Raw genomic sequence first — 27,512 nt, forward strand, 5'->3', positions numbered from 1 at the left:
ACCCCAGCTGTACCAGTGCAGGAATGGCTGCCCCCGGGGCTACACAGCGGGGTATTTATATAAACTATAGTAGGGTTTCTGTAGCAAACACCCCAGCTGTACCAGTGCAGGAACGGCTGCCCCCGGGGCTACACAGCGGGGTATTTATATAAACTATAGTAGGGTTTCTGTAGCAAACACCCCAGCTGTACCAGTGCAGGAATGGCTGCCCCCGGGGCTACACAGCGGGGTATTTATATAAACTATAGTAGGGTTTCTGTAGCAAACACCCCAGCTGTACCAGTGCAGGAATGGCTGCCCCGGGGCTACACAGCGGGGTATTTATATAAACTATAGTAGGGTTTCTGTAGCAAACACCCCAGCTGTACCGGTGCAGGAATGGCTGCCCCCGGGGCTACACAGCGGGGTATTTATATAAACTATAGTAGGGTTTCTGTAGCAAACACCCCAGCTGTACCAGTGCAGGAATGGCTGCCCCCGGGGCTACACAGCGGGGTATTTATATAAACTATAGTAGGGTTTCTGTAGCAAACACCCCAGCTGTACCGGTGCAGGAATGGCTGCCCCCGGGGCTACACAGCGGGGTATTTATATAAACTATAGTAGGGTTTCTGTAGCAAACACCCCAGCTGTACCAGTGCAGGAATGGCTGCCCCCGGGGCTACACAGCGGGGTATTTATATAAACTATAGTAGGGTTTCTGTAGCAAACACCCCAGCTGTACCAGTGTGGGGCAACAGTACATTATTCAATTATTTAATTCAATGTTCCACTGTGGCATGTGATATAAATGTCAAGAAACAATTGGCTACTCACATAGTGGATGACTTTAATCTGGAGAGACGCTGCGTCCAGGTCGTAAAGTTCTCCTGCAAAAGAGAAATTGTAAGACAATGAAAATTTCACAGAGATACAAAGAATAATTAGAGATGTTCTGAATTATTCTAAATACAAGCAACAGGGAAGCTCCTTATACTGGAATAATACGGCCGCTCCCTCCCATAGCTGTCAATACAAATATACAGAGGAGAAATGTTCTGGGCCATTTGCGATAATAACAGCGAAATCATAATCAATATAAGAACTATTACTGGTGTATAAGGAGACTGCTGATTCCCAGCACTGTGTCAGGCCCCTTGCTGGTACCTTACATATAGAGATAATGATGGCATTTTCTCCCCTCATTATATGGCACAGGAATCAGACATGGGGATAAAGGGACAGACTTGTTCAGTGCTGGGAAACTGTGCTTATTGCTCCCAACTCCAATTGCAGGAACAGAGAACAGGGAGCCGGATTTACTCACATCAGCTGGGATTCTCATTGGAGGATTTTTCGCATGTTAAAGCAGTCGCTGGCTGTGGGGATTTGGGGGAAAGTTTTATTGGGCAATATTGCTTTAAGAATACAGCCCTGATGTTGCTGGACTACAGCTCCCAGCATGCCCCAAGCTTCATTATATGTTACATTATTGTGGGATTTGTAGCCCAGTAACAACTGAGTAACGTTGGGTTGAGCCGCGCTGGGCAGCAGGGTTTATATCCCCTTTAAACCCCTCACTTTATTTCTTACCCAGCCAATAAACTCCAGTAAGTTGGCAGCTTATAGGCCCAGTTTTGGGGCCTTCAGAACAACCTACTGAATCCTGCCGACATCGCCAAATGAGAGGATCTTACAGTGTATGGCCACCTATACCTACATATACAGTCAGGACTATTAGTGGAGCTTGGGGTCCCCTAATTCTATATATCTCCCCCTTTCCCAGTATTATCCATGCTACCCACCAAAAACTGCACAGCCTGCTCTATACTATTCATTTCAGTCCGTACCGCAAAGCTGGAGAATTTTCCGGTCCAGTTCATCGTAGCTCTCGTTGGCGGTAGGTGAGGGTTTAGGCAATGAATTCTGATAGGTGCGAGGTGACAGAGGTGAGGGCGGGACTTGCGGCGACGGCTGTAGTTTCTGAATGGCCAGTACCCGCTTGCATGCCACCAGGGTCTGTAACACACACACACTTGGGTCATTAGTGTTACCAATCAGAAGATAGCTTTGATAAGTGTAAGAGAGAAACTGAAAACAAAGATCAGATTGGTTGCTAGGGTAATTAAGTCCTAGCAGCGAAAGAGCAGTTACAATACTTCATGTGCTTGTGCATTACCCAACATAGCGGGGCCCTAGTTTAACCCCTTCATTATAATTGATACGGTGCTGAAACCCTAAATGGGTATAATTACTGTGCCCTTTTCCCACAACTACATCTCGGGGGGAGGCCGGAGACACCGGTAATTGCTTTCTCTTAATTTCTTACTTCTGTGTGGTTGGTAAATCGTAAGAAAAATTCTAACAGTTAAAAGAGAGTCATAAATAAACTGTATGTTTGGCTCAGTCGCCCCAAACCCAGGGCCCGGTGCCAGATAAAGGCAGCGCAATAAGATAAAAGCTCGACTTTCTCACTGACAGATAAAGCGCAGAAAGGTTCTACCCTATCAGATTGCGGAATATTAATGAGTTTCCGCTCGCCTCCTGCTGCCATTCCTCATCGCTCCGTCTCTCGTTTGATTAAAGTGTCAGCCTCCTGACTCGCAGGAAGAATGATTACCTTTTATCTCTGGAATTGTTAATTTCTCCCTGAATTACAGCATAGGCTTTTCTTTTACCTGACTGGAATCTCTATCTGCAGGGCTAGTGGCTAGTCACCTGACTGTATCTGGCTACAGAAAGTCCGATCATGGGAATATTCCCAGACTTGAGCTCACTAGGGCCTGGGCCCACCAAGAGATCCACTGGTACTGAGGCAGACCAGTCCCACCCTGAGGGCAGCTGCTCTCTCTATTGGGCTCTATAATATATCAGTCAAGGCAACATTATGCAGAGAAGACATAATCCCAAGGGGAACACTCACGTGCTTCTCCAAGGTTCGGAGATTCTGTTCATCGGAGTCACTCAGCTGACTGCAATGCAACTGAAATGGAGAGAAAACATAGTTAGATATAGCTGGTTATTTGACACCATTAGGGCAATGTTGCCTTAGATCATACAAATAATGACTGTACATAAAGCAAGAGGGAAGCCATGATGGCCAAGAAGGTTGGTTGAGTTATAATGTTTCTTCTGATGGGGCTGTGAGTGTTTCCATGCCACCTTCTTGGTCACCCAACTAGAAGTACATACAAAAACCATTGTAGGAGAATGTGATTAGACCAAAAGATGTTGGCACTAGTGAGATAACAGGACAGTGTCAAGGTTCAGCGATTGGTCAGATACCCTGGGAAGTGGCAAGTCCAGGCTCAGAAAAAAAGGAAAAAGGTTGGAGATGGTGCAATGGCAAAATGGAAGAAGGGCTTGGTAAAGTATGGGAGTGATAGAGACGATAGAGGTGCAATCATGGAACAAGGCAAAGGAAAATAAAGAGGACAGGAGGAATTGATAGGAAGAGAGACATTATGGAATAAGTAGACAAAATAAAGGAATTGAGGGACTGGGCAGAATAAGAAGATCCTTAGTGGAAAGAAGGGACAGAGACAAGTAGGTGTGGAAAGGAAAGAAAGTGAAAATAAGACTTAGAATTATTGGGGGCATAGGAAACCAAAAATGAGAAAACAAGAACTAGTGCAGGTAAAGGAAGAAGCCTAGTACCGAGAGGACAACGTATCTCCTTCTCTAGAGTGAGGCCAGATGTGGTATGTTCCCAAAAGTGATACTAACACATACAACAATAATGTCCTTATCTGTCTCCATCTTCTGAATGGCCTGGGGGGAGAAGAGAGCTCTCTACCAAGCTGTGTATCTATATAACTACTTCTATATATCTACTAACTGCACCAGTGAGAGTTGGGGTGAAGGCCTTATGCTAAGGAGACAACCAACCCATTGTATCTAGTATAAATAAATCTAAAGCAACTGGACTTGTTCAGTAATCATTAAAGACGTTTCACTACTCATCCGAGCAGCTTCTTCAGTTCAACTGACTGGTATGGGAAGCCCTCAGCATATGAACTCTTCCACTAATCCAATCACAATGGCACATTGTAACTCTTCAGAGAGGTGATTGGATTAGTGGAAGAGTATATATGCTGAGGACTTCCCATACCAGTCAGTTGAACTGAAGAAGCTGCTCGGATGAGTAGTGAAACATCTTCAATGATTACCTAACAAGTCCAGTTGCTTTAGATTTATTTATACTAGATATACCATGACCTGGATGAATGAAAATCTTTATAACCAACCCATTGGCATAAAAGCAATACCTTCACCCTCTCAATCCCACTGTAAAACTGGATGAATGTACCAGCCAAGTGTGGACTTTTCTCAACAGAAGGCTAGGCCGGAGTAGGGTGAGGGGCCATGAGAGATGCAGGAAAGTGCAGAGACAAAAGGAATGGGGCTCCTGAGGCCACAGATGCTCAATAAGGACTTCAGTCGTTGGCCCAGCCACCTCGGGCCATGGGAGTGTAAGTGTCACCAACTCTGAGCAGGACACATCGTTACAGTAACTGTAGATGCCCAACAAAGAGTGCCGAAATGGCCAAGGCTCAAACAGACACCACGTTCCTTTGTGCTTAATATAAAGCCCAAAGATTATGAAATTATTCAGAAAGCAATTAATATGCAGACATCAACCCTCCCGTCTCTCAGCCTTTTCCTTCTCTCTATTATTTCCTCATTGCTGTCTGTTATAGAGACGTATTGCTATAATTTTCCCTAATTATTATTGGCTCTTACTGACCTCCATCAGCCAGTAGGGCAGAGCCTGCTTTACATAAGAACCACCATCTCTCGGAATTTGCCAAGTTTTAATAGCATAACGGCCAGAGTTTTGCCCTGAGTTTAGTAACCCAAGGGCACCAACCAGCTGTTGGCTTTCACTGTTCTACATAAAACAAAGTATCATTGGTGGGAAATGCATCAAGACAGACTTTGCTGATATTGCGATATGATGACCAAATACTTCTGCTGAGGTTTTAAGGTGGTTTTGGGCACATTTTTACTCTCAAGAGCCAAAAGGCAAGTAGCCGTTTAGAGGTTTCTGGACTTATTAGTACAGGTATAGGACCCGTTATCCAGAATACTCGGGACCAAGGGTATTCCGGATAAGGGGTCTTTCCGTAACTTGGATCTTCATACCTTAAATCTATTTAAAAAAAATAAAACATTAATTAAACCCAACAGGATTGTTCTGCCCCCAATAAGGGGTAATTATATCTTAGTTGGGATCAAGTACAGGTACTGTTTTATTATTACAGAGAAAAGGGAATCATTTAACCATGAAATAAACCCAATAGGGCTGTTCTGCCCCAATAAGGGGTAATTATATCTTAGTTGGGATCAAGTACAGGTACTGTTTTATTATTACAGAGAAAAGGGAATCATTTAACCATTAAATAAACCCAATAGGGTTGTTCTGCCCCCAATAAGGGGTAATTATATCTTAGTTGGGATCAAGTACAGGTACTGTTTTATTATTACAGAGAAAAGGGGATCATTTAACCATGAAATAAACCCAATAGGGCTGTTCTGCCCCAATAAGGGGTAATTACATCTTAGTTGGGATCAAGTACAGGTACTGTTTTATTATTACAGAGAAAAGGGGATCATTTAACCATGAAATAAACCCAATAGGGCTGTTCTGCCCCAATAAGGGGTAATTATATCTTAGTTGGGATCAAGTACAGGTACTGTTTTATTATTACAGAGAAAAGGGAATCATTTAACCATTAAATAAACCCAATAGGGCTGTTCTGCCCCAATAAGGGGTAATTATATCTTAGTTGGGATCAAGTACAGGTACTGTTTTATTATTACAGAGAAAAGGGAATCATTTAACCATTAAATAAACCCAATAGGGCTGTTCTGCCCCCAATAAGGGGTAATTATATCTTAGTTGGGATCAAGTACAGGTACTGTTTTATTATTACAGAGAAAAGGGAATCATTTAACCATTAAATAAACCCAATAGGGCTGTTCTGCCCCCAATAAGGGGTAATTATATCTTAGTTGGGATCAAGTACAGGTACTGTTTTATTATTACAGAGAAAAGGGAAATCAATTTAAAAAATCTGAATTATTTGATTAAAATGGAGTCTTTGGGAGACATGCTTTCCACGGGTTTCCAGATAACGGATCCCATACCTGTATCTCAGTATTTGTTGGACTTTCTCAGCCCAATTACCCCTTGGAGGTTCCTTAGCTGATAACAAGGTTACAGAAATAGGAAACATTGGTGTATCAGTTATTAAGTGATAGTTACAAGAATATACAGGGCATTGAATATATTTTCACCCCAAATCACTCCCTAACTGACCTTCAAGCTGGGCTTTGTATCTAGAAAAGCAAATAGGTATTCTCCCCAAATCTCACCCAACTGGCTTTCATGCTGAGCGCCCCGGGCAACTGTTCCTAATGCCCCCAGGGCCCCGTACAAGTTGACCCAGGGACTGGTCCGATTGCCATCTTGGAGTCAGGAAGGAATTTTTTCCCCTCTGGGGCAAATTAGAGAGGCTTCAGATGGGGTTTTCGCCTTTCTCTGGATCAACTGACAGTTAGGCAGGTTATACTGTATATAGGCATTATGGTTGAACGTGATGGACGTATGTCTTTTTTCAACCTAACTTACTATGTTACTATGTATGTTACTATGTTTGGGAACTACTAGTTATGGACTAGAGAGGAGATCCAAGAGCAGTGGAAGGAGGAGATGTAGAAGCAGAAGAGTCATTGGCTAAATACCTGCTGACTCCATGTGTACCAGGGCAACTATGGTGGCTACCAGCCAATTTCTAACCCTCCCACAGGTTTTAGAGTTTCAGCCAAGACATAGACGATGTAAATATATTTCCCAGGCTTATTTAACAGCACATTATTCCTCTCTCTTTTTTTTTAAATAATGATTTTCTTTCTTCCTTTTAAATAATGATTCTTCACTGCTGGTTCCTCACCTTACGGGGAACATCGATAAAGCCATTCATCTGCGTTTAGCCGTTCTGAATACAAAGCAAATCATTTCCCAAGGATATTCGGCGCCAGAGGTCACACTTTCCTAGTAATCTCGGGGCCGAGTAAACTCGCCGTGAACTTCCATGGCTTTTCGTATCCACGGGAAAAGGGCGAAGGGGCGTCGATTTTTTATTTCTCATTTCGGCGGCGGCCGTATTTCTCGGTGCCGTTGCTACTTTAGAAGTTAAGTAGGAATAAGAATACAGGCCGGGATAGGACGGCTGCTTTCTCATGGAACATTAGGGTCACGGAGAGACGTTCAGGCTTCAGTAACTCTCCGGAGATGTAATTTAAAAAAACTTTTACTCAACAATTTCAAAGAATTGTTTCTTACTCTGCTGGTCTTTATAACTCTTGAAATATTGAAGTGTGCGGAATCACTTAATAAATATCTGAAAGGTTCCATTATATCATGGCAGCCCCTCCGCCGGCTCGCGCCGCGCTTGTGTCCCTGTTGATAAGTTTTATCGTGTCGGCCATGCGTCATTTAAAAGCCATTCTGCTCACAATTTCCATTTACACTCGGAGATAGGGGACTGGGAGATCAAACCAGCCCTGTGTGAAGTGGCATTAGTCTCTCTCTAAGGTTTATTCCTGATCCATTGCTTGGCTACGCGGCTTATCGTAGCGCAGATGTACGGAAGCAATACGGCTACTATCAGGGGGGTTCCTTTACACAATGGATATAGATACTCCATGGAGCCGCTGTGTAAATCCAGATAGGATCTCTCTTGTTCCGTTACCCCCGTATTCAAGCACATTTACATTTCTGCTCGTGGCTGACCTTTGGGTTTCAAACAAACTGCCGGTGCCGTCATCTTGATAAAGATATCAAAAGGTCTTTCAAGCTCCCCATAGAAAACATGATTTCATTTGTTGTAACAAATATTCTTGTCTACATTCCTGGGGAGAAAGTGGCTGCTTTTGGCCAAAATATTACGTGTGCATTGCATTTTCCAACGTTTTTTATTCTTCATTTTCATTCAGCCATTTTGGCTCAACCCAGACTACTTCTCACTGGACTTTTTTGGCCATAATTTTGATGAACTTTAATATCTGCCACAAGTTGTGTTCCTATGGGAGGCTCCTTATCAAAAACGAATCTCTCCAAAAATATTTCAAGACATTTAAGACCATGCCCCAAACCATATAGGCCTCACCTACTTGTCTACCCATACTAAAGGTCCTCATACACGTGAAGATTTGCTCGCTTTGTGAGGTCACCAAGTGAGCGGATCTTCAACAGATATCCCCACCTACAGGTGGGCGATATTGGGGAACATGTATAATGGCGGCAATGGGGCAGTCGGTTCGGGGACCACATCAACGAGCCGATGTGGTCCCCGATCTGACTGAACCTTTTAACCTGCCCGATCGATATCTGGCCAATTTCAGGCCAGATATCAGTCGGTATGGCCATCGTTTCTGCCCCTACATGGGCCGATAAGCTGCCAAATCGGTCCAAGGGACCCATATGGGCAGCTACAATTGGCCCGTGTATGGTGACCTTTACATTCCAGTTCAATTTCCTGTCCCTATCTAGGGTAGCTCCTACACTTGTATGGGGTCAACAATTCAGGGCTGCCCATTGAAAACAGGTACATAAATATGTTCTGAGTATTAAAATAAAAAGTTGCTCTCTCTGCGCAGTTTTCTAACTTTTAAATCCTCCCAACAGACACACCGATATCCCTTGGCAACATGGAGAAAACTGCAAAAACCAAGTTGGCTTCTATTATTCCACCAGAAGGGTAAGTGAAAATGGTTGGGTTCCACCACTCAGTTGCGCATGATGCACATTGTTGCTGGGGGGTCATTGATAGAAAATGTTCCTAAAGTTCCTGAGTACAAAGTGTAAGAGAACATGGTTGGGTTCCACCACTCAGTTGCACATAATGCACATTGTTGCTGGGGGGTCATTGATAGAAAATGTTCCTAAAGTTCCTGAGTACAAAGGGTAAGAGAACATGGTTGGGTTCCACCACTCAGTTGCACATAATGCACATTGTTGCTGGGGGGTCATTGATAGAAAATGTTCCTAAAGTTCCTGAGTACAAAGGGTAAGAGAACATGGTTGGGTTCCACCACTCAGTTGCACATGATGCACATTGTTGCTGGGGGGTCATTGATAGAAAATGTTCCTAAAGTTCCTGAGTACAAAGGGTAAGAGAACATGGTTGGGTTCCACCACTCAGTTGCACATAATGCACATTGTTGCTGGGGGGTCATTGATAGAAAATGTTCCTAAAGTTCCTGAGTACAAAGGGTAAGAGAACATGGTTGGGTTCCACCACTCAGTTGCACATAATGCACATTGTTGCTGGGGGGTCATTGATAGAAAATGTTCCTAAAGTTCCTGAGTACAAAGGGTAAGAGAACATGGTTGGGTTCCACCACTCAGTTGCACATGATGCACATTGTTGCTGGGGGGTCATTGATAGAAAATGTTCCTAAAGTTCCTGAGTACAAAGGGTAAGAGAACACGGTTGGGTTCCACTACTCAGTTGCACATAATACATATTGTTGCTGGGGGGTCAATGATTGAAAATGTTTCTATTGTTCATTTGTACAAAGGGTAAGAGAAAGTGGTTGGTTCCACCACTTAATGCACATTCCAAATATAAAGGAGAGCACCATAAAGCAGAATTCTGCTAAAATGCTATTTATTTCAGACCAAAATACACAACATGTTTCGGGCAATGTGACGCCCTTTATGCACATTGTTGCTGGGTTGGGGGGGGGGGTCAATGATTGAAAATGTTTCTACTATAGTTCCTGAGTACAAAGGGTAAGTCAACCCTGTTCTACCACTAGGCTGTTTAACAGTGTAGGACAGTAAACGAGGGGCCTTGACGTGGCACGTGAGTTAACATTTTTTGGCCAAAATGAGGTACTAGCACCTCAACTGTTGTAAATGGTTTAAAATGGATTCACACAGGCTGGAATATGTTTCTACTCTTTTTCTTCTCTTTACTGGGTCAGATTTGCGTAGTGTGAGTAAACCAGTCCCTCCCTGTAGAACTTGCTGCCAATACTAAATGACTTATTCACAAGGAGTTGCTGAAGAAACAATCATCAGAAATTCAACCCAACTCTCCTCATTGTACCCACTCCCTAGCCATCTGCCCATAGTGGGATTACTGGGTGCCCAGACTCGCTCCTGCGCTTGCCCAAAGACCACAATGGGCAACTAAATTGGCTTGTGCGTGGCCATGTTCATTTCTAACGCTTATTTGTAACCCACTGTACATTCAGGTTCTGTACGATGTGCCCAACTCTGCTTTTAGAAAGCTAAAATGTGTTTTCTACAGGCAAAATCTACAGCCGCACACAAAACAACACCGGCAGCTGTGTCCTTTCCTTAATAATTTCTCAATTTATATTCAATATGCGAAAGCCCATTTCCCTTCGTCTGTTCGGCCGGGAGGAACTGGGGCGGCTGGTGTTTGAAAGTATTATCTCTGAGACCCATGTTGCCTTATTAATGTTACTCAGAGGCAAAGGGGAAATGTGGAAAATTCATAATACTAATTTGTGTCCACAGTGATAGAGATTAAGCCAATCAGGAAAGGGCTCAGAAGAGCTTGCGTCCTTAGCAGAAAGGCAAATGGCTTTTTGGCCATCAGGGGGAGCTGTAGGTCCCACTCATAAGCGGCAGAAGAGCTTGCGTCCTTAGCAGAAAGGCAAATGGCTTTTTTGTCCATCAGGGGGCGCTGTAGTTCCTACTCATAAGCGGAATGAAAAGAAGATAAACACAATACCCCTATGTGTTTGGATGTTACATACAGGCAACTGATACCCTCAATCCAGAAGGGCTTGGAGAACCTGTATTTAATGGACTTGGCTGTAGCAAGCAATGCCAATCAGCAGCCAGCAGGACCCATTATCCAGAATGCTCGGGACCAAGGGATATTACTACAGAGAAAAGGGAATCATTTAACCATTAAATAAACCCAATAGGGCTGTTCTGCCCCAATAAGGGGTAATTATATCTTAGTTGGGATCAAGTACAGGTACTGTTTTATTATTACAGAGAAAAGGGAATCATTTAACCATTAAATAAACCCAATAGGGCTGTTCTGCCCCAATAAGGGGTAATTATATCTTAGTTGGGATCAAGTACAGGTACTGTTTTATTATTACATTAAAATGGAGTCTATGGGAGACGGGCATTCCTAAATTTGGAGCTTTCTGAATAACGGGTTTCCGGATAAGGGATCCCATACTTGTACTAGTAAAAGAGGGATAGATACCTGGGGGGTAAGGGTATGCCCTCCCCATTATAGTGTATTGTCTAAAGAAGAACTAAGCCAATAAATGGAAGGATTGTGGTCCCTGATCAACAAGGGAGGAGACTTCCAAAATCCACTAGAACTTTCTGTGTAATAACGATGGTTCCTCTGCATTCCCAGCTGGTAAATGTTAGATAAATAAGAATATTTCTGATTAGAGCTGAGGAGGCTCATTATTATTTCCAGCGGAGGCACAACTCTCTCAACAATAGTTAGACCTCCCTATGATCATGACGTGATGGAAGCTGCGTAACCTCCTCCTACCCGTGTTCCTCTTAACCCCAAGATGTAAAGCCTACATGTTCCGAGCCAACTCCGGCCTCTCATCTCTAAAATAAGTGCCCCCCGGATGCAAGAAGTCATTATACAGAATGGTAAACAGGCAGCAATTTGTTTCTTATTATAGCAATGGCTCAGCCAATTTGTTCCCAGCAGGAAATGATTACAGCAATGAGAGAGCGAGAGACGGCAACGTTCTGGTGATCTTCCATCTGATGGGCACTTACATTTGCTCTAGGTCCGGTCTGTTCTCCATGTCAGAGACACTGTCACATAATGGAGTGATAAGAGAAGCCAGGCTTGTGGTCCTCTTTCGTATATAATGTTACTAGAGTTAAGGCAGCCTTACATGGGCAGATATCAGCTGCAGATTTGGGTCCTTCAGATCAAAAGCCCAAGAGACAGTGCTTTGGCAAACATTCCCCACACCAGACCAAATCCAAGTCCTCTGAGAAAAATATTTTTTCCTTTTCTTATAAGTTTGACTTGGTGAATATATGCAGATCTCAGAATTGCACCTCCTTATAGGAGAAGGAAAGCCATTTGCAAGCTAGACCGCTATATTTATTCTGCAGAAAGCTTTACCATACCTGAGTAACAGCCCTAGAAGCTCCCTCTGTTTGTTTAAGATAGCGGCTGCCATTTTAGCCTGGTGCTGCAGCTCTGGCTGCTGGTAGCTCAGATTACAGCAGAGTTGGGAGGGGGAGAGAGTAGAGATGGGAGGAGAAGGCAGGAGGAGAAAGGAGCAAACTGAGCAGACTCATGCCGTGCCCTGAAAGATTTTTCTGAGAGAAGAAAGTCTAATACCTAAGAACATGTGTACACAAAATAAAGAAAAGAAATCCTGTGTTTCTCTCGAGTTTTTATTCATGCCAAACGTATTGGAGATTTACAAAAATTTTCACCACTTCCAAAAACTTAAATTCAACCGTAATTACATAGTAACATAGTAAATTAGGTTGAAAAAAGACATCCATCCATCAAGTTCAACCATAATGCCTATATATAACCTGCCTAACTGCTAGTTGATCCAGAGGAAGGCGAAAACCCCATCTGAAGCCTCTCTAATTCCTTCCTGACTCCAAGATGGCAATCGGACCAGTCCCTGGATCAAGGTGATTCTGTATCAGGCGATAAAAACATATTCCCACACCCACAACCAAGTTCTAAAGGGCCCCCAAAGCGGAGGGATTTCTTAGTACAAAATCATTTGAGGAGATCAAAAGCAATAAAATCAATGAAACAAATAAAAGGAGATTTTCCATTATGTGGCACACATACTAGTTGCCCCGTAACCAAGTCAGATTTGAAACATTTGGGCAACAGTAAGACTATGGGGACTATTTGAGTGAGCTGTGAGTTTCTAAAGAAAGAGGTGCTCAGATGGGGTTTTTGCCTTCCTCTGGATCAACTGGCAGTTAGGCAGGTTATATATAGGCATTATGGTTGAACGTGATGGACGTACGTCTTTTTTCAACCCAACTTACTATGTAGAAGAGAATTTCAGAGCCTATATCCAGTAGTAGATCTGTTCAAGCAATTATGGCCCATATATCTTTAAATAAAGCAGAGGGCCCAAGCAAAAAGGCAAGGCCTCTGGGTAAACATTTGTTTCAATATCACAATGGAGACATGAAAGGGCTAAAGGTGGCTAAACAGGGGCAGATTTCAGCTGCCGATTTGGGTCCGTCAGACCGTTGGGCACTCCCACCATTATCTGGCCTTAATTTGGGCAGATCTTGATCTGGCAGGTTTCATTTTCCCATTGGACTAGGGAATGCATTGACTCATTGATGTGGTCCTCGGCCCGACGGCCCATATACCCACTTTCTGCTCCACTTTTTCTCATTTTTCAGCCCGTCAGTCACTGTGTATAAGTGAATACCTATGTTCTGTGGATAGAGATGGAAAGAATATATATCTAGATATCCTTCTTGTCCTAAAGGGTAAACAGAGACATAAATAATGGAGGTGATACAAGGACAAAGTGTGTGAATAAAACCGAGAGGCCCGTTCTGTTTCTCCGAGACTCTCGTTCTTGTATCAGCAAGAGAAATAGCTTGAGAAACAAACACTCCTTCTGCTCCGGGCGCATGAAGCACTCGCACAAAATACAAGTTTGTGATGCTCCTGGGCGCCCCGTGCAGCTCGCTGCTAAAGGAATTCGTGCCAATTTGTCTCGCTGCATTGCAGAAAATTAAATAAACCCAATGGGAGAATCGATTGGTGGTTAAACAGGCAGCTGGCACCTGGACAAAATATAAATATCATTTCCCCGGCTGTTTTGCAGTGCTGCCGATCCATAATGCAAAGCTTCATTAACAACTTCTTGCCTAAAGCTGCGCGCAGCAGGTAATGTGATACTGGTACGTGACTGAGCAGCCACCTAAGCCAAATATCCAATAAAATCAAACAATATATGTCTCTTTCAGGTTTCTGCTATGTATTCTCCCTTCATTCATTATCTCATTCTCCATAATGTTACTCTTTATGATGTTTAAAGTGGCACTCTTCATGGTCTCCCAGTTGGCACTCTTCCTGATCTCCACGGTCCTACTCTTCATGATCTCCAAGGTGGCACTCTTCATGATCTATCATCTTCTGATCTCCAAGGTGGTACTCTTCCTGATCTCCCAGCTTGTACTCTTCAAGATCCCCAAGGTGGTACTCTTCCTGATCTCCAAGGTGGTACTCTTCCTGATCTCCAAGGTGGTACTCTTCCTGATCTCCACGGTCCTACTCTTCATGATCTTCAAGGTGGCACTCTTCATGATCTACCATCTTCTGATCTCCAAGGTGGTACTCTTCCTGATCTCCCAGCTTGTACTCTTCAAGATCCCCAAGGTGGTACTCTTCCTGATCTCCAAGGTGGTACTCTTCATGATCTCCACGGTCCTACTCTTCATGATCTTCAAGGTGGCACTCTTCATGATTTACCATCTTCTGATCTCCAAGGTGGTACTCTTCCTGATCTCCACGGTCCTACTCTTCATGATCTCCAAGGTGGCACTCTTCATGATCTACCATCTTCTGATCTCCAAGGTGGTACTCTTCCTGATCTCCAAGGTGGCACTCTTCCTGATCTCCAAGGTGGCACTCTTCCTGATCTCCAAGGTGGCACTCTTCATGATCTCCAAGGTGGCACTCTTCATGATCTCCAAGGTGGCACTCTTCATGATCTCCAAGGTGGCACTCTTCATGATCTCCAAGGTGGCACTCTTCATGATCTCCAAGGTGGCACTCTTCATGATCCCCAAGGTGGCACTCCTTATGATCCCCAAGGTGGCACTCTTCATTCTTCATGATCTCCAACGTGGCATTCTTTATGATCTCCAAGGTGGCACTCTTCAAGATCTCCAAGGTGGCACTCTTCAAGATCTCCAAGGTGGCACTCTTCATTCTTCATGATCTCCAACGTGGCATTCTTTATGATCTCCAAGGTGGAGACTCTTCATCATTTCTTTTTTTTTTTTAAACGTCAAGGTTGTACTTTAACTGTCAAGCTACTTTCACACCAATTTATCTTACTTTCTGGCAGCATTATTTCTAAAATGCCTTGCTTTCTTTTGCTAAAAAAAAAAACTTTCCCTTTTAGATAAGGATATGGTCCATAGATTTCCATTATAGTGAAATGAAAATTGACTTTCTACTATTCCTTACATGAGAGTCGCTCTATATTACAGTCAGCGTAACAAAATCCGCAATTAATATTTCATTAGTGCCTAATGGGTCAGGAAAAGTCCTACACAGAAGTCAATGGATCTCATGAATAGGTCAGGGGCCATTACACTGGGGAGGGCCAAAGTCAGCCTGTGAGTCTACAGTTGGATAACACTGCTCTATGATACAGATAGCAATGATATCAGTCTCTCATTCAAACCAATGCCTGGTTGCTAAGGTCATTTGGACCCTAGCAACCAGATAGCTAACTAAAAGTGGACTCACAATCAGGAATCTCCGTACATTGCATCCATGTTGTCTGCGGCGCCCCCGGCTTTGTGTTATATTCCGTAATTATTTGCCTTTAACGTAGTCGACTTTTGTCTCAAAATTAGTCCCAGCGGGTTTCCGGCTGCTCTGTAACTGCACCTTCCCCCAATTAATTATGTAGGATTAATCATACTTTGGTAAGAGCATTACGACAAGTAGGGGGCCAAAACAGTCATTAGGAAATTTGCAAAGCTGCGCCAAGGATCATTTCATATTAATATGAGAGATGAATGAGCTCCAAGCCGGGGTAATGGGAAGCAGCCAATGAGCTCTGTATTATCCGAATACAACAACCAAGCTCCATAAATCAGCCCTCACCGCAACTTAATGTCCCATTTGTTTTCTTTTCAACAAATTGCTCATTAGGTGCCTTTTCGGTGGGATTACTGTTTGGCTTCACTGATTTATTCATTGTTTCTTTGTTTAAAGGAGAAGTAAAGCTTCTGTACTACAGGCTGCTCTGAATGAGAAGGAGAAACTCGTATGGGAGATACATTTCCCCTTATTAATGGCAAAAGGCTCATCCCCGACCCCTGCCCTTCTGGGAAGGTTCCCACTAGATGTTGGAACAGTGTTGCTGGGAGTTGCTCCCATTCAGCCACAAGGGCATTAGTGAGGTTGGGCAGTGATGTTGGGGGTCAGGCTCACAGTCGGGGTTCCATCCCACAGGGGGTCAGTTGGGTTGCCCCTCCCCATGCTGCTATAACTGCCCCTGCCCTTCTGGGAAGGTTCCCACTAGATGTTGGAACAGTGTTGCTGGGAGTTGCTCCCATTCAGCCACAAGGGCATTAGTGAGGTTGGGCAGTGATGTTGGGGGTCAGGCTCACAGTCGGGGTTCTATCCCACAGGGGTCAGTTGGGTTGCCCCTCCCCTTGCTGCTATAACTGCCCCTGCCCTTCTGGGAAGGTTCCCACTAGATGGTGGAACAGTGTTGCTGGGAGTTGCTCCCATTCAGCCACAAGAGCATTAGTGAGGTTGGGCAGTGATGTTGGGGGTCAGGCTCACAGTCGGGGTTCTATCCCACAGGGGTCAGTTGGGTTGCCCCTCCCCTTGCTGCTATAACTGCCCCTACCCTTCTGGGAAGGTTCCCACTAGATGGTGGAACAGTGTTGCTGGGAGTTGCTCCCATTCAGCCACAAGAGCATTAGTGAGGTTGGGCAGTGATGTTGGGGGTCAAGCCTTGCTCATTGTCAGAGTTCCAGGTCATTCCAGACGGGTTCAGTTGGGTTTGGGTCAGGGCGTTGCTGAAAAAGGAAAGCCCCCCACCCCAAACTGTTCCATAAAGTAGGAAACACTAAATTGTCAGGAATGTCATTGTACTCGTAGCCTTATGGTTTCATTGGGAACAGGGGCCCAAACCATGGAAACAGCCCCCCTATTCCCCCCATCAAACATCACCATTGGCATTATGTATTCAGGTAGGCAGGGTTCCCCTTTACTGTACAGCGAGTAGAGGCCCTTTAATTCTGTGCCAAATGCCCCATCATGTGGGACCTACAGCCCAAATTCTACAGAAACCAGAAATAAAGAGGCCAGAGAAGGTTCTGAGACAAGAACATTCCCCCATAATAGGGCAGGATTGGGTTGATTGGACTCACCAGTATAACAGACACCACTCTCGCCGTGTCCTGGTCCAGTAACGGAAGGATCAGCACTGCAGGAAAGACAAATGGAGAGAAGCCATAAGGAAGGGCAGTACTAAGGGGAGGGCCAGTTACTAAGGCAGCAAGGGCTTTAAAGGGGTAGTTCCCCTTTAAATTCACTTTTAGTAGGATGTAGACAGTGATATTATGAGACAATTTGCAATTGGTCTTCATTTTTTAATTTATGTACTTAACTTTTTGTTCAGTAGCTCTCCTATGTAATATTTCAGCAGCCAAATGGTTGCTAGGGTCATATTTTTCTTAGCAACCAGGCAGTAGTTTAAGAGTGAGAGGCTGGTATTTGAATAGGAGAGGGGCTGAATAGAAAGAGGTACTGGCGGTACTGGAGGTACTGGCGTTGGAGCGAAAATATGATGTGATTGGTGTTGCTGAAACTTGGTTGAATGAGTCTCATGACTGGGCTGTTAATATTGGGGGGTATACATTGTTTCGGAGGGACAGGGGCAATAGGAAAGGAGGAGGAGTGTGTCTGTTCATTAAGCACGACTTAAAAGCAAATATTAAGGAGGAAGTGATGGGGGAACAGAGGGAGCTGAATCCTTATGGGTTGAGCTTCTCACAGATAGTAAAGAATCTACCAAGCTAATTGTAGGGGTATGCTATAGACCCCCTAATGTAAGCGAAGAGGAGGAGGCCCAGCTCCTGTTGCAAATAGAAAAGGCTGCTAGTTTGGGGCAAGTGATAATAATGGGGGATTTTAATTACCCTGATATTGACTGGGGCAATAGTACTGCCAGGACAGTAAATGGGAACAAGTTTATAAACTTGCTGCACGACAACTTTATGTCACAGGTTGTTGAGGAGCCAACCAGGAACAATGCTATACTAGATCTAGTGATCTCTAATGACCCAGAACGTATAGCAAATGTGCAAGTGGTTGAACCCCTGGGTAATAGTGACCATAATGTTATTTCATTTGATGTTTGGTGCAGGAAACAAATTTACACGGGGGCAACAAAGACACTGAATTTTAGGAAGGCAAATTTTAGCTCCTTAAGGGCAGCGCTTCAGGGCATAGATTGGGGCATTATGTTTTCTGATAAAAATACAGAGCAGAAATGGTTGTCATTTAAAATGATATTAAATCATTACTGTTCTCAATTCATTCCATTAATAAGAAAAAGTAGAAGTGTTAAGAATCACCCTATGTGGCTTAACTCTGAGGTAAAGAAGTTAATAGGGAAAAAAAGGAAAGCTTTTAAGAAATATAAGTCAGAGGGGACAGTAGCTGCGTTTAATGAATATAAACACTATAACAAGTGTTGTAAAACAGCAATCCGGAAGGCAAAGATAGAAAATGAGGAGCGCATCGCGGCCGAGGCCAAGACTAACCCCAAAAAGTTTTTTAAGTATATTAATAGTAAAAAGATGCAGGTTGAGGGTGTGGCCCCATTGAGTTATAATAACAATATGGTTACAGCGGATACAGAAAAGGCAGATGTGCTTAACCAGTTCTTTTCTTCTGTGTATACAGTAGAGGAGCCAGTGGGCCAAGTCTCACCCAATAGCTTCACTGTTGCCTCAGCTCCAACTACACAGTGGTTGGCACAGGATATGGTGCTTAAAGGGTTACACACGATAAATGTAAACAAGGCACCTGGGCCAGATGGAATACACCCTCGGGTACTGAGAGAGCTAGGGGCAGAATTGCAGTGGCCCTTGTTTCTGATATTCTCAGACTCTCTTTCATCAGGTATGGTACCTAGTGATTGGAAGAAGGCGAATGTCACTCCCATATTTAAAAAGGGAATAAGATCTCAGCCTGGCAATTATAGGCCTGTAAGTTTGACATCCGTGGTGGGCAAGTTATTTGAAGGCTTGTTAAGGGATCACATTCAAAATTATGTAGTGGAGAATGGCATTATGAGCAGTAATCAGCATGGCTTTATGAAGGACAGGTCATGTCAGACCAATTTAATTGCTTTTTATGATGAGGTAAGTAAGAAGCTGGACAGTGGGGATGCAGTAGATATAATCTATTTGGATTTTGCCAAAGCATTTGATACCGTTCCCCACAAACGACTGCTTTCTAAGCTAAGGTCTATTGGTCTTAGTGAAGTCGTTTGCACATGGATAGAAAACTGGCTACAGGATCGGGTACAGAGGGTGGTTGTTAATGGCACATTCTCTACTTGGAGTAAGGTTCTCAGTGGGGTCCCTCAGGGTTCTGTACTGGGTCCACTTTTGTTTAATTTGTTCATAAATGACTTAGGGGAGGGTATTATGAGTAATGTATCAGTGTTTGCAGATGACACAAAACTCTGCAGACCAGTCAATTCTATCCAGGATGTGACATCCCTGCAGCAGGATCTTGACCAACTGGCAATCTGGGCAGCTAAGTGGCAGATGAGATTTAATGTGGATAAATGTAAGGTCATGCACCTGGGATGTAAAAATATGCAAGCCCCGTATAACCTTAATGGGACTGCACTAGGCAAATCCATAATGGAGAAGGATCTTGGAGTCCTTGTAGATAATAAACTTGGCTGTAGCAAGCAATGCCAGGCAGCAGCTGCAAGGGCAAACAAGGTTCTGAGCTGTATTAAAAGGGGTATAGATTCACGGGAGGAGGGGGTTATTCTTCCCCTTTACAGAGCACTGGTAAGGCCCCATCTAGAATATGCTGTTCAGTTTTGGTCTCCAGTGCTCAAACGGGACATTATTGAGTTAGAGAGGGTCCAGAGAAGGGCAACTAAGCTGGTAAAGGGTATGGAAAGTCTCGGTTATGAAGAAAGACTGGCCAAGTTGGGTCTGTTTACACTGGAGAAGAGGCGCTTAAGAGGTGACATGATAACTATGTATAAATATATAAGGGGATCATATAATAACCTCTCTAATGTTTTATTTACCAGTAGGTCCTTCCAACGGACACGAGGGCACCCACTCCGTTTAGAAGAAGGGAGGTTCCATTTAAATATTCGGAAAGGATTTTTTACAGTGAGAGCTGTGAAGTTGTGGAATTCCCTCCCCGAATCAGTCGTACTGGCTGATACATTATATAGCTTTAAGAAGGGGCTGGATGGATTCTTAGCAAGTGAGGGAATACACGGTTATGGGAGATAGCTCTTAGTACAAGTTGATACAGGGACTGGTCCGATTGCCATCTTGGAGTCAGGAAGGAATTTTTTCCCCTCTGAGGCAAATTAGAGAGGCTTCAGATGGGGTTTTTTGCCTTCCTCTGGATCAACTTGTAGTTAGGCAGGTTAGGTATAGGCATTATGGTTGAACTTGATGGACGTATGTCTTTTTTCAACCCAACTTACTATGTTACTATGTTACTATGTTACTATGTAAAGATGAGGAATAAAAAGTAACAATAACAATAAAACTGGAGCCTCACAGAGCAATAGGGTTTGGCTGCTGGGGTCAGTGACCCCCATTTGAAAGCTGCAAAGAGTCAAAATAAGGAGGAGATATTTTATAGTAATAATTAATTAAATAAATAAATAATGAATAATGTAAATAAGGCTTCGTACCAATGAGGGTTTGGGTAGATTTCAGGTGTAGCTGATGGTACTGCTGCCAACTTAGCTACGTTTTAATTAGCTCCTCCCTATCCCTGGAAATTGTAGAATCAGTGATAATGAAAATCTGTATAGTTCAAGGAAATGATATATATATATATATGCCCAACAGATTGTGACTCACAGATGACAGATGACAGCTTACATTTCATACCATCGGGCCCCTACCTTGTTTATCTGGGGGTAACGGTGCTGCCAGACTGCTCATCTGTTGGCCCAACAGCTCCGAAGGCGTCAGGCCGCTGCATTCTATCCGTTTCTGTAGCAGAACGGCGTCCCTGGGAAGGGAAATAAATATTATCCAAGAGCAGATTTACACGCATATATACACATAATAAAATGCCTATTACAATGCTAAAGAATCCTCCAATAAAGGTCCCAGGTGTTTTGATCTGGTTCATATTCTGCAAATGAAGCTGGAGCTAGAAGGGAAGCAGTCTGTCCTCCTAATGTTTGATTCTAGGGTCATATCACGGGGCCACAATAATCTCCCTATGCCAGATAACAGCAAGAGTGCTATGAAACTGCTTTCTCACTGGTCGGTCCTCTTGCAAGTTTAATTAAGTTTTTGGTCATTTAGTTAAAGGGGATACAAACCCTGCTGCCCAGCGCGGCTCAACCCAATGTTACTCAGTTGTTACTGGGCTACAAATCCCACAATAATGTAACATATAATGAAGCTTGGGGCATGCTGGGAGCTGTAGTCCAGCAACATCAGGGCTGTATTCTTAAAGCAATATTGCCCAATAAAACTTTCCCCCAAATCCCCACAGCCAGCGACTGCTTTAACATGCGAAAAATCCTCCAATGAGAATCCCAGCTGATGTGAGTAAATCCGGCTCCCTGTTCTCTGTTCCTGCAATTGGAGTTGGGAGCAATAAGCACAGTTTCCCAGCACTGAACAAGTCTGTCCCTTTATCCCCATGTCTGATTCCTGTGCCATATAATGAGGGGAGAAAATGCCATCATTATCTCTATATGTAAGGTACCAGCAAGGGGCCTGACACAGTGCTGGGAATCAGCATTCTCACTGGGCAGTTCTTTTGCATTTATAATCAGCTTATTTATCAGTACAATTCTCATTGGGGAATTTCCTTGCATCTATAATGATGGTTTTTGGCAACTTCTATAGCAAAACTAGGGGGCGCCGTGGGGCAGCATCATGGCTGGGTTTATATCCCCTTTAAGCATAGGGTTGTATTCTTGCTCTGTGTTTATCACCAGGCTGCAGTTGCCCCTAGGCACGTTCCTACCCCTAATTACCGCCCCGCTAGGGTTCGCCTTCCTCGCTGGAGACTCGTACTGTAACGACCTTATGAAATATTTATGTACAAATAGGAAAGGTTCTCATTTGCATAAAGAGCTATAAGCTAATTAATAAGCACAGCACGGGGCAATTTACTTGGTGCCCCAGCAGGCTATAGCCGTACCCCGGCCGGGCGTGGGGGTCACTCAGTAATGGACCCCGTGGGTCGCGGCGGCGGCGCCGGTGAGAGAGCGCTTAGCGCATCTTTCTGTGTAATTAAACTCGCCGTCTGAGAGAAATAATTCCCTGCTCTCGGTGATTAAACGGCCGCACTTTAGCCTTGATTAAAAAGCTCAAGTTTCTGTGTAATCAATTTAATTGGGCTGAACCTGAGAAATATTAAACCTTTTTATCGAAAGGGAGGGAAGCGCCGAACGTTCATTAAAATGAAATATATCTGTGGTGTTTGGGCTGCTTTTTATTATTAAAGGGGAAGGAAACACGTCAAGCTTCATTCTCGCTGATAAATCCTTTACTTATCACCTGTAATTCTCTATAGACCCCATTAACATGCCGACACCTCTCAGCAGTCTCTTCCTGGTTGCCGGGGTCACTGACCCAGTTAGTAACCATTCGCATAGCCATAAAATTGGTATTTTTCCCCAGTGATTTTGTAGTTTTCTACCAGACTGGCTCTGGGGTGTCCAGGTAACCTCACTAAAACATCTAAAACTCTCTGTTCATTACTTTGTCATTGGCAGACTCCCTGGGAAACCAATTTCTGACGAGCAGCCCCCCCAGCACCAAACAATAGCCTGGGCCCCCATTCAGGGCCTGGTACCAGTCACACAACAAACACATAAAAGGATTTTTTCAGCAGAACAATCAGATCCAACGCTGCTTGTGTGTCTCTTTTATGCCTGAGCATCTATCAAATAAATTGGGCCTTCACTGCACATTATTCCATAGCCGGGAAATCAATTTCTCCTCTGACTGCAGCTTTCTCTTATAAATAGAGGGAGAGAGTGCAGCGCGCCAGGCATCAGCGCTCAGGGGCTGACAGATCCGGCATAAGCTACACGGCGCCAGAGGCTAAGGGAATGCAGGGGCATCTGTACCCATGTAATGCGGGGAGACGCCCGTGTAACCATGTAATGCAGGGAGAGGCCGGTGCCCGTGTAACCATGTAATGCGGGGAGACGCCCGTGTAACCATGTAATGCGGGGAGAGGCCGGTGCCCGTGTAACCATGTAATGCGGGGAGGTGCCCGTGTAACCATGTAATGCAGGGAGAGGCCGGTGCCCGTGTAACCATGTAATGCAGGGAGAGGCCGGTGCCCGTGTAACCATGTAATGCGGGGAGACGCCCGTGTAACCATGTAATGCGGGGAGAGGCCGGTGCCCGTGTAACCATGTAATGCGGGGAGGTGCCCGTGTAACCATGTAATGCAGGGAGAGGCCGGTGCCCGTGTAACCATGTAATGCGGGGAGAGGCCGGTGCCCGTGTAACCATGTAATGCGGGGAGAGGCCGGTGCCCGTGTAACCATGTAATGCGGGGAGAGGCCGGTGCCCGTGTAACCATGTAATGCGGGGAGAGGCCGGTGCCCGTGTAACCATGTAATGCGGGGAGAGGCCGGTGCCCGTGTACCCATGTAATGCGGGGAGAGGCCGGTGCCCGTGTACCCATGTAATGCGGGGAGAGGCCGGTGCCCGTGTAACCATGTAATGCAGGGAGAAGCCCGTGTAACCATGTAATGCGGGGAGAGGCCGGTGCCCGTGTAACCATGTAATGCGGGGAGAGGCCGGTGCCCGTGTAACCATGTAATGCGGGGAGAGGCCCGTGTAACCATGTAATGCGGGGAGAGGCCGGTGCCCGTGTAACCATGTAATGCGGGGAGAGGCCGGTGACCGTGTAACCATGTAATGCGGGGAGAGGCCGGTGCCCGTGTAACCATGTAATGCGGGGAGACGCCCGTGTAACCATGTAATGCAGGGAGAAGCCCGTGTAACCATGTAATGCGGGGAGAGGCCGGTGACTGTGTAAACCATGTAATGCGGGGAGAGGCCGGTGCCCGTGTAACCATGTAATGCGGGGAGAGGCCGGTGCCCGTGTAACCATGTAATGCGGGGAGAGGCCGGTGCCCGTGTAACCATGTAATGCGGGGAGAGGCCGGTGCCGTGTAACCATGTAATGCGGGGAGACGCCCGTGTAACCATGTAATGCAGGGAGAAGCCTGTGTAACCATGTAATGCGGGGAGAGGCCGGTGCCCGTGTAACCATGTAATGCGGGGAGAGGCAGGTGCCCGTGTAACCATGTAATGCGGGGAGAGGCCGGTGCCCGTGTAACCATGTAATGCGGGGAGAGGCCGGTGCCCGTGTAACCATGTAATGCGGGGAGAGGCCGGTGCCCGTGTAACCATGTAATGCGGGGAGAGGCCGGTGCCCGTGTAACCATGTAATGCGGGGAGAGGCCGGTGCCCGTGTAACCATGTAATGCGGGGAGAGGCCGGTGCCCGTGTAACCATGTAATGCGGGGAGTGGCCGGTGCCCGTGTAACCATGTAATGCGGGGAGAGGCCGGTGCCCGTGTAACCATGTAATGCGGGGAGACGCCCGTGTAACCATGTAATGCGGGGAGTGGCCGGTGTAACCATGTAATGCGGGGAGAGGCCGGTGCCCGTGTAACCATGTAATGCGGGGAGAGGCCGGTGCCCGTGTAACCATGTAATGCGGGGAGAGGCCGGTGCCCGTGTAACCATGTAATGCGGGGAGAGGCCGGTGCCCGTGTAACCATGTAATGCAGGGAGAGGCCCGTGTAACCATGTAATGCGGGGAGAGGCCGGTGCCCGTGTAACCATGTAATGAGGGGAGAGGCCGGTGCCCGTGTAACCATGTAATGAGGGGAGAGGCCGGTGCCCGTGTAACCATGTAATGCGGGGAGAGGCCGGTGCCCGTGTAACCATGTAATGCGGGGAGACGCCCGTGTAACCATGTAATGCGGGGAGAAGCCTGTGTAACCATGTAATGCGGGGAGAGGCCGGTGCCCGTGTAACCATGTAATGCGGGGAGAGGCCGGTGCCCGTGTAACCATGTAATGCGGGGAGAGGCCGGTGCCCGTGTAACCATGTAATGCGGGGAGAGGACGGTGACTGTGTAACCATGTAATGCGGGGAGAGGCCGGTGACTGTGTAACCAGGTAATGCGGGGAGAGGCCGGTGCCCGTGTAACCATGTAATGCGGGGAGAGGCCGGTGACTGTGTAACCATGTAATGCGGGGAGAGGCCGGTGACTGTGTAACCAGGTAATGCGGGGAGAGGCCGGTGACTGTGTAACCATGTAATGCGGGGAGAGGCCGGTGCCCGTGTAACCATGTTATGCGGGGAGAGGCCGGTGCCCGTGTAACCATGTAATGCGGGGAGAGGCCGGTGACTGTGTAACCATGTAATGCGGGGAGAGGCCGGTGCCCGTGTAACCATGTAATGCGGGGAGAGGCCGGTGCCCGTGTAACCAGGTAATGCGGGGAGAGGCCGGTGACTGTGTAACCAGGTAATGCGGGGAGAGGCCGGTGACTGTGTAACCAGGTAATGCGGGGAGAGGCCGGTGCCCGTGTAACCATGTAATGCGGGGAGAGGCCGGTGACTGTGTAACCATGTAATGCGGGGAGAGGCCGGTGCCCGTGTAACCATGTAATGCGGGGAGAGGCCGGTGCCCGTGTAACCATGTAATGCGGGGAGAGGCCGGTGCCCGTGTAACCATGTAATGCGGGGAGAGGCCGGTGCCCGTGTAACCATGTAATGCGGGGAGAGGCCGGTGACTGTGTAACCATGTAATGCGGGGAGAGGCCGGTGACTGTGTAACCATGTAATGCGGGGAGAGGTCGGTGCCCGTGTAACCATGTAATGCGGGGAGAGGCCGGTGCCCGTGTAACCATGTAATGCGGGGAGAGGCCGGTGCCCGTGTAACCATGTAATGCGGGGAGAGGCCGGTGCCCGTGTAACCATGTAATGCGGGGAGAGGCCGGTGCCCGTGTAACCATGTAATGCGGGGAGAGGCCGGTGCCCGTGTAACCATGTAATGCGGGGAGAGGCCGGTGCCCGTGTAACCATGTAATGCGGGGAGAGGCCGGTGCCCGTGTAACCATGTAATGCGGGGAGAGGCCGGTGCCCGTGTAACCATGTAATGCGGGGAGAGGCCGGTGCCCGTGTAACCATGTAATGCGGGGAAAGGCCGGTGCCCGTGTAACCATGTAATGCGGGGAGAGGCCGGTGACTGTGAAACCAGGTAATATTGTGCCTATGATTACATATTTTTGAATATGAAACGCGTCAGGACTTTGTTGGTTCAGATCTGTACAACAAAGACAAGTTTTAGTGGATTAAGGAGTGTGTGCATATAAGTCAGTGGCTGAGCCGCCATTTTGTTACTAGTAAGTAAGTGTTGGCGGGGGGCCCGGGGCTCTGATTAATGGGGAGCCGTTAGAAAGTCTTTTCTTTAGGAAGGTTTCCTCCTCCAGTTGCCAAAACACTGAGCCACTTACATTTTTCATTAAGATTGATGGTTTATAGTCGGTAACTACAGGAATGAAAAGTTTATTCCAGCTACAAATTCAGTTTAATGAAAGATGAAATACTTTTGATGAAACCATTTAACGGTATAAAAATAATAAAGACAAAAAGAGACGGGGATCCTACATTTCCATAAACAAATGTATAAATGTGTACTGAGTGCTGATTGGCCAGACACAGGTTGCCATGGAGGATTCCTGTGGGTAGAAGCCCAAATTGCAGCCCTAGTTCTGTGTGTCCCTCACGGAGCCCCAGGGGCCACTGTAATGGGGCCAACAGGGAACCTCGGCTGCTGGGGGTGGAATGGAAATTGCCCCATAGAATGCTGGGCAGGCATTTAGCAATGGGGTGAATATTAAAGGGGATATAAACCCAGCCATGATGCTGTCCCACTGCGCCCCCTAGTTTTGCTATAGAAGTTGCCAAAAACATGATTGTGCAGCAGAGTTTACTTCTTACTACTTATACACATTGGGCCCCTTCCGATAATAATTAGTTACTCCCTGGGCCTCTAGTGGTACCCACTCTTTCCTTCTTATATAAAAACCTCCTCTTCTTCAGCCTCAACATTCTAATTACAGGGACCCCAGAACCCCTTTAACACCCCCCTATATACTCAGTGTTGTGCTGATAGATAGATAGATAGATAGATAGATAGACAGATATAGATATTGATAAATAGATGATAGATAGACAGACATGGTTAGAGATAGATAGATAGATAGATATGGATAGATAGACAGATAGATAGATAGATAGATATGGATAGATAGATAGATAGATAGATAGATAGATAGATATGGATAGATACATAGATAGATAGATAGATAGATAGATAGATAGATAGATAGATAGATAGATATGGATAGACAGATATGAATAGATAGACAGATATGGATAGATAGATAGATAGATAGATGATAGATAGAGATAGATAGATGATAGATAGATGATAGATA

General features: G+C 45.7%; 1 protein-coding gene across 4 annotated transcripts in view; it reads right to left on the reverse strand.

Annotated features, from left to right (window-relative positions):
- pde2a (phosphodiesterase 2A) overlaps window positions 1-27,512 on the reverse strand; it is a 267,569-nt gene that overhangs the window by 52,604 nt on the left and 187,453 nt on the right. For all 4 annotated transcript variants that reach the window (XM_031896136.1, NM_001079139.1, XM_031896137.1 and 1 more), the window contains 5 exon segments: window positions 20,911-21,020; window positions 17,153-17,208; window positions 2,903-2,962; window positions 1,830-1,998; window positions 817-869 (listed from right to left, as the gene is read on the reverse strand). In XM_031896136.1, the coding sequence (XP_031751996.1) occupies window positions 817-869; window positions 1,830-1,998; window positions 2,903-2,962; window positions 17,153-17,208; window positions 20,911-21,020 (448 nt within the window).

The sequence above is a fragment of the Xenopus tropicalis genome, chromosome 2 (genome assembly GCF_000004195.4).
Source record: "Xenopus tropicalis strain Nigerian chromosome 2, UCB_Xtro_10.0, whole genome shotgun sequence".
Classification (NCBI taxonomy): domain Eukaryota; kingdom Metazoa; phylum Chordata; class Amphibia; order Anura; family Pipidae; genus Xenopus; species Xenopus tropicalis.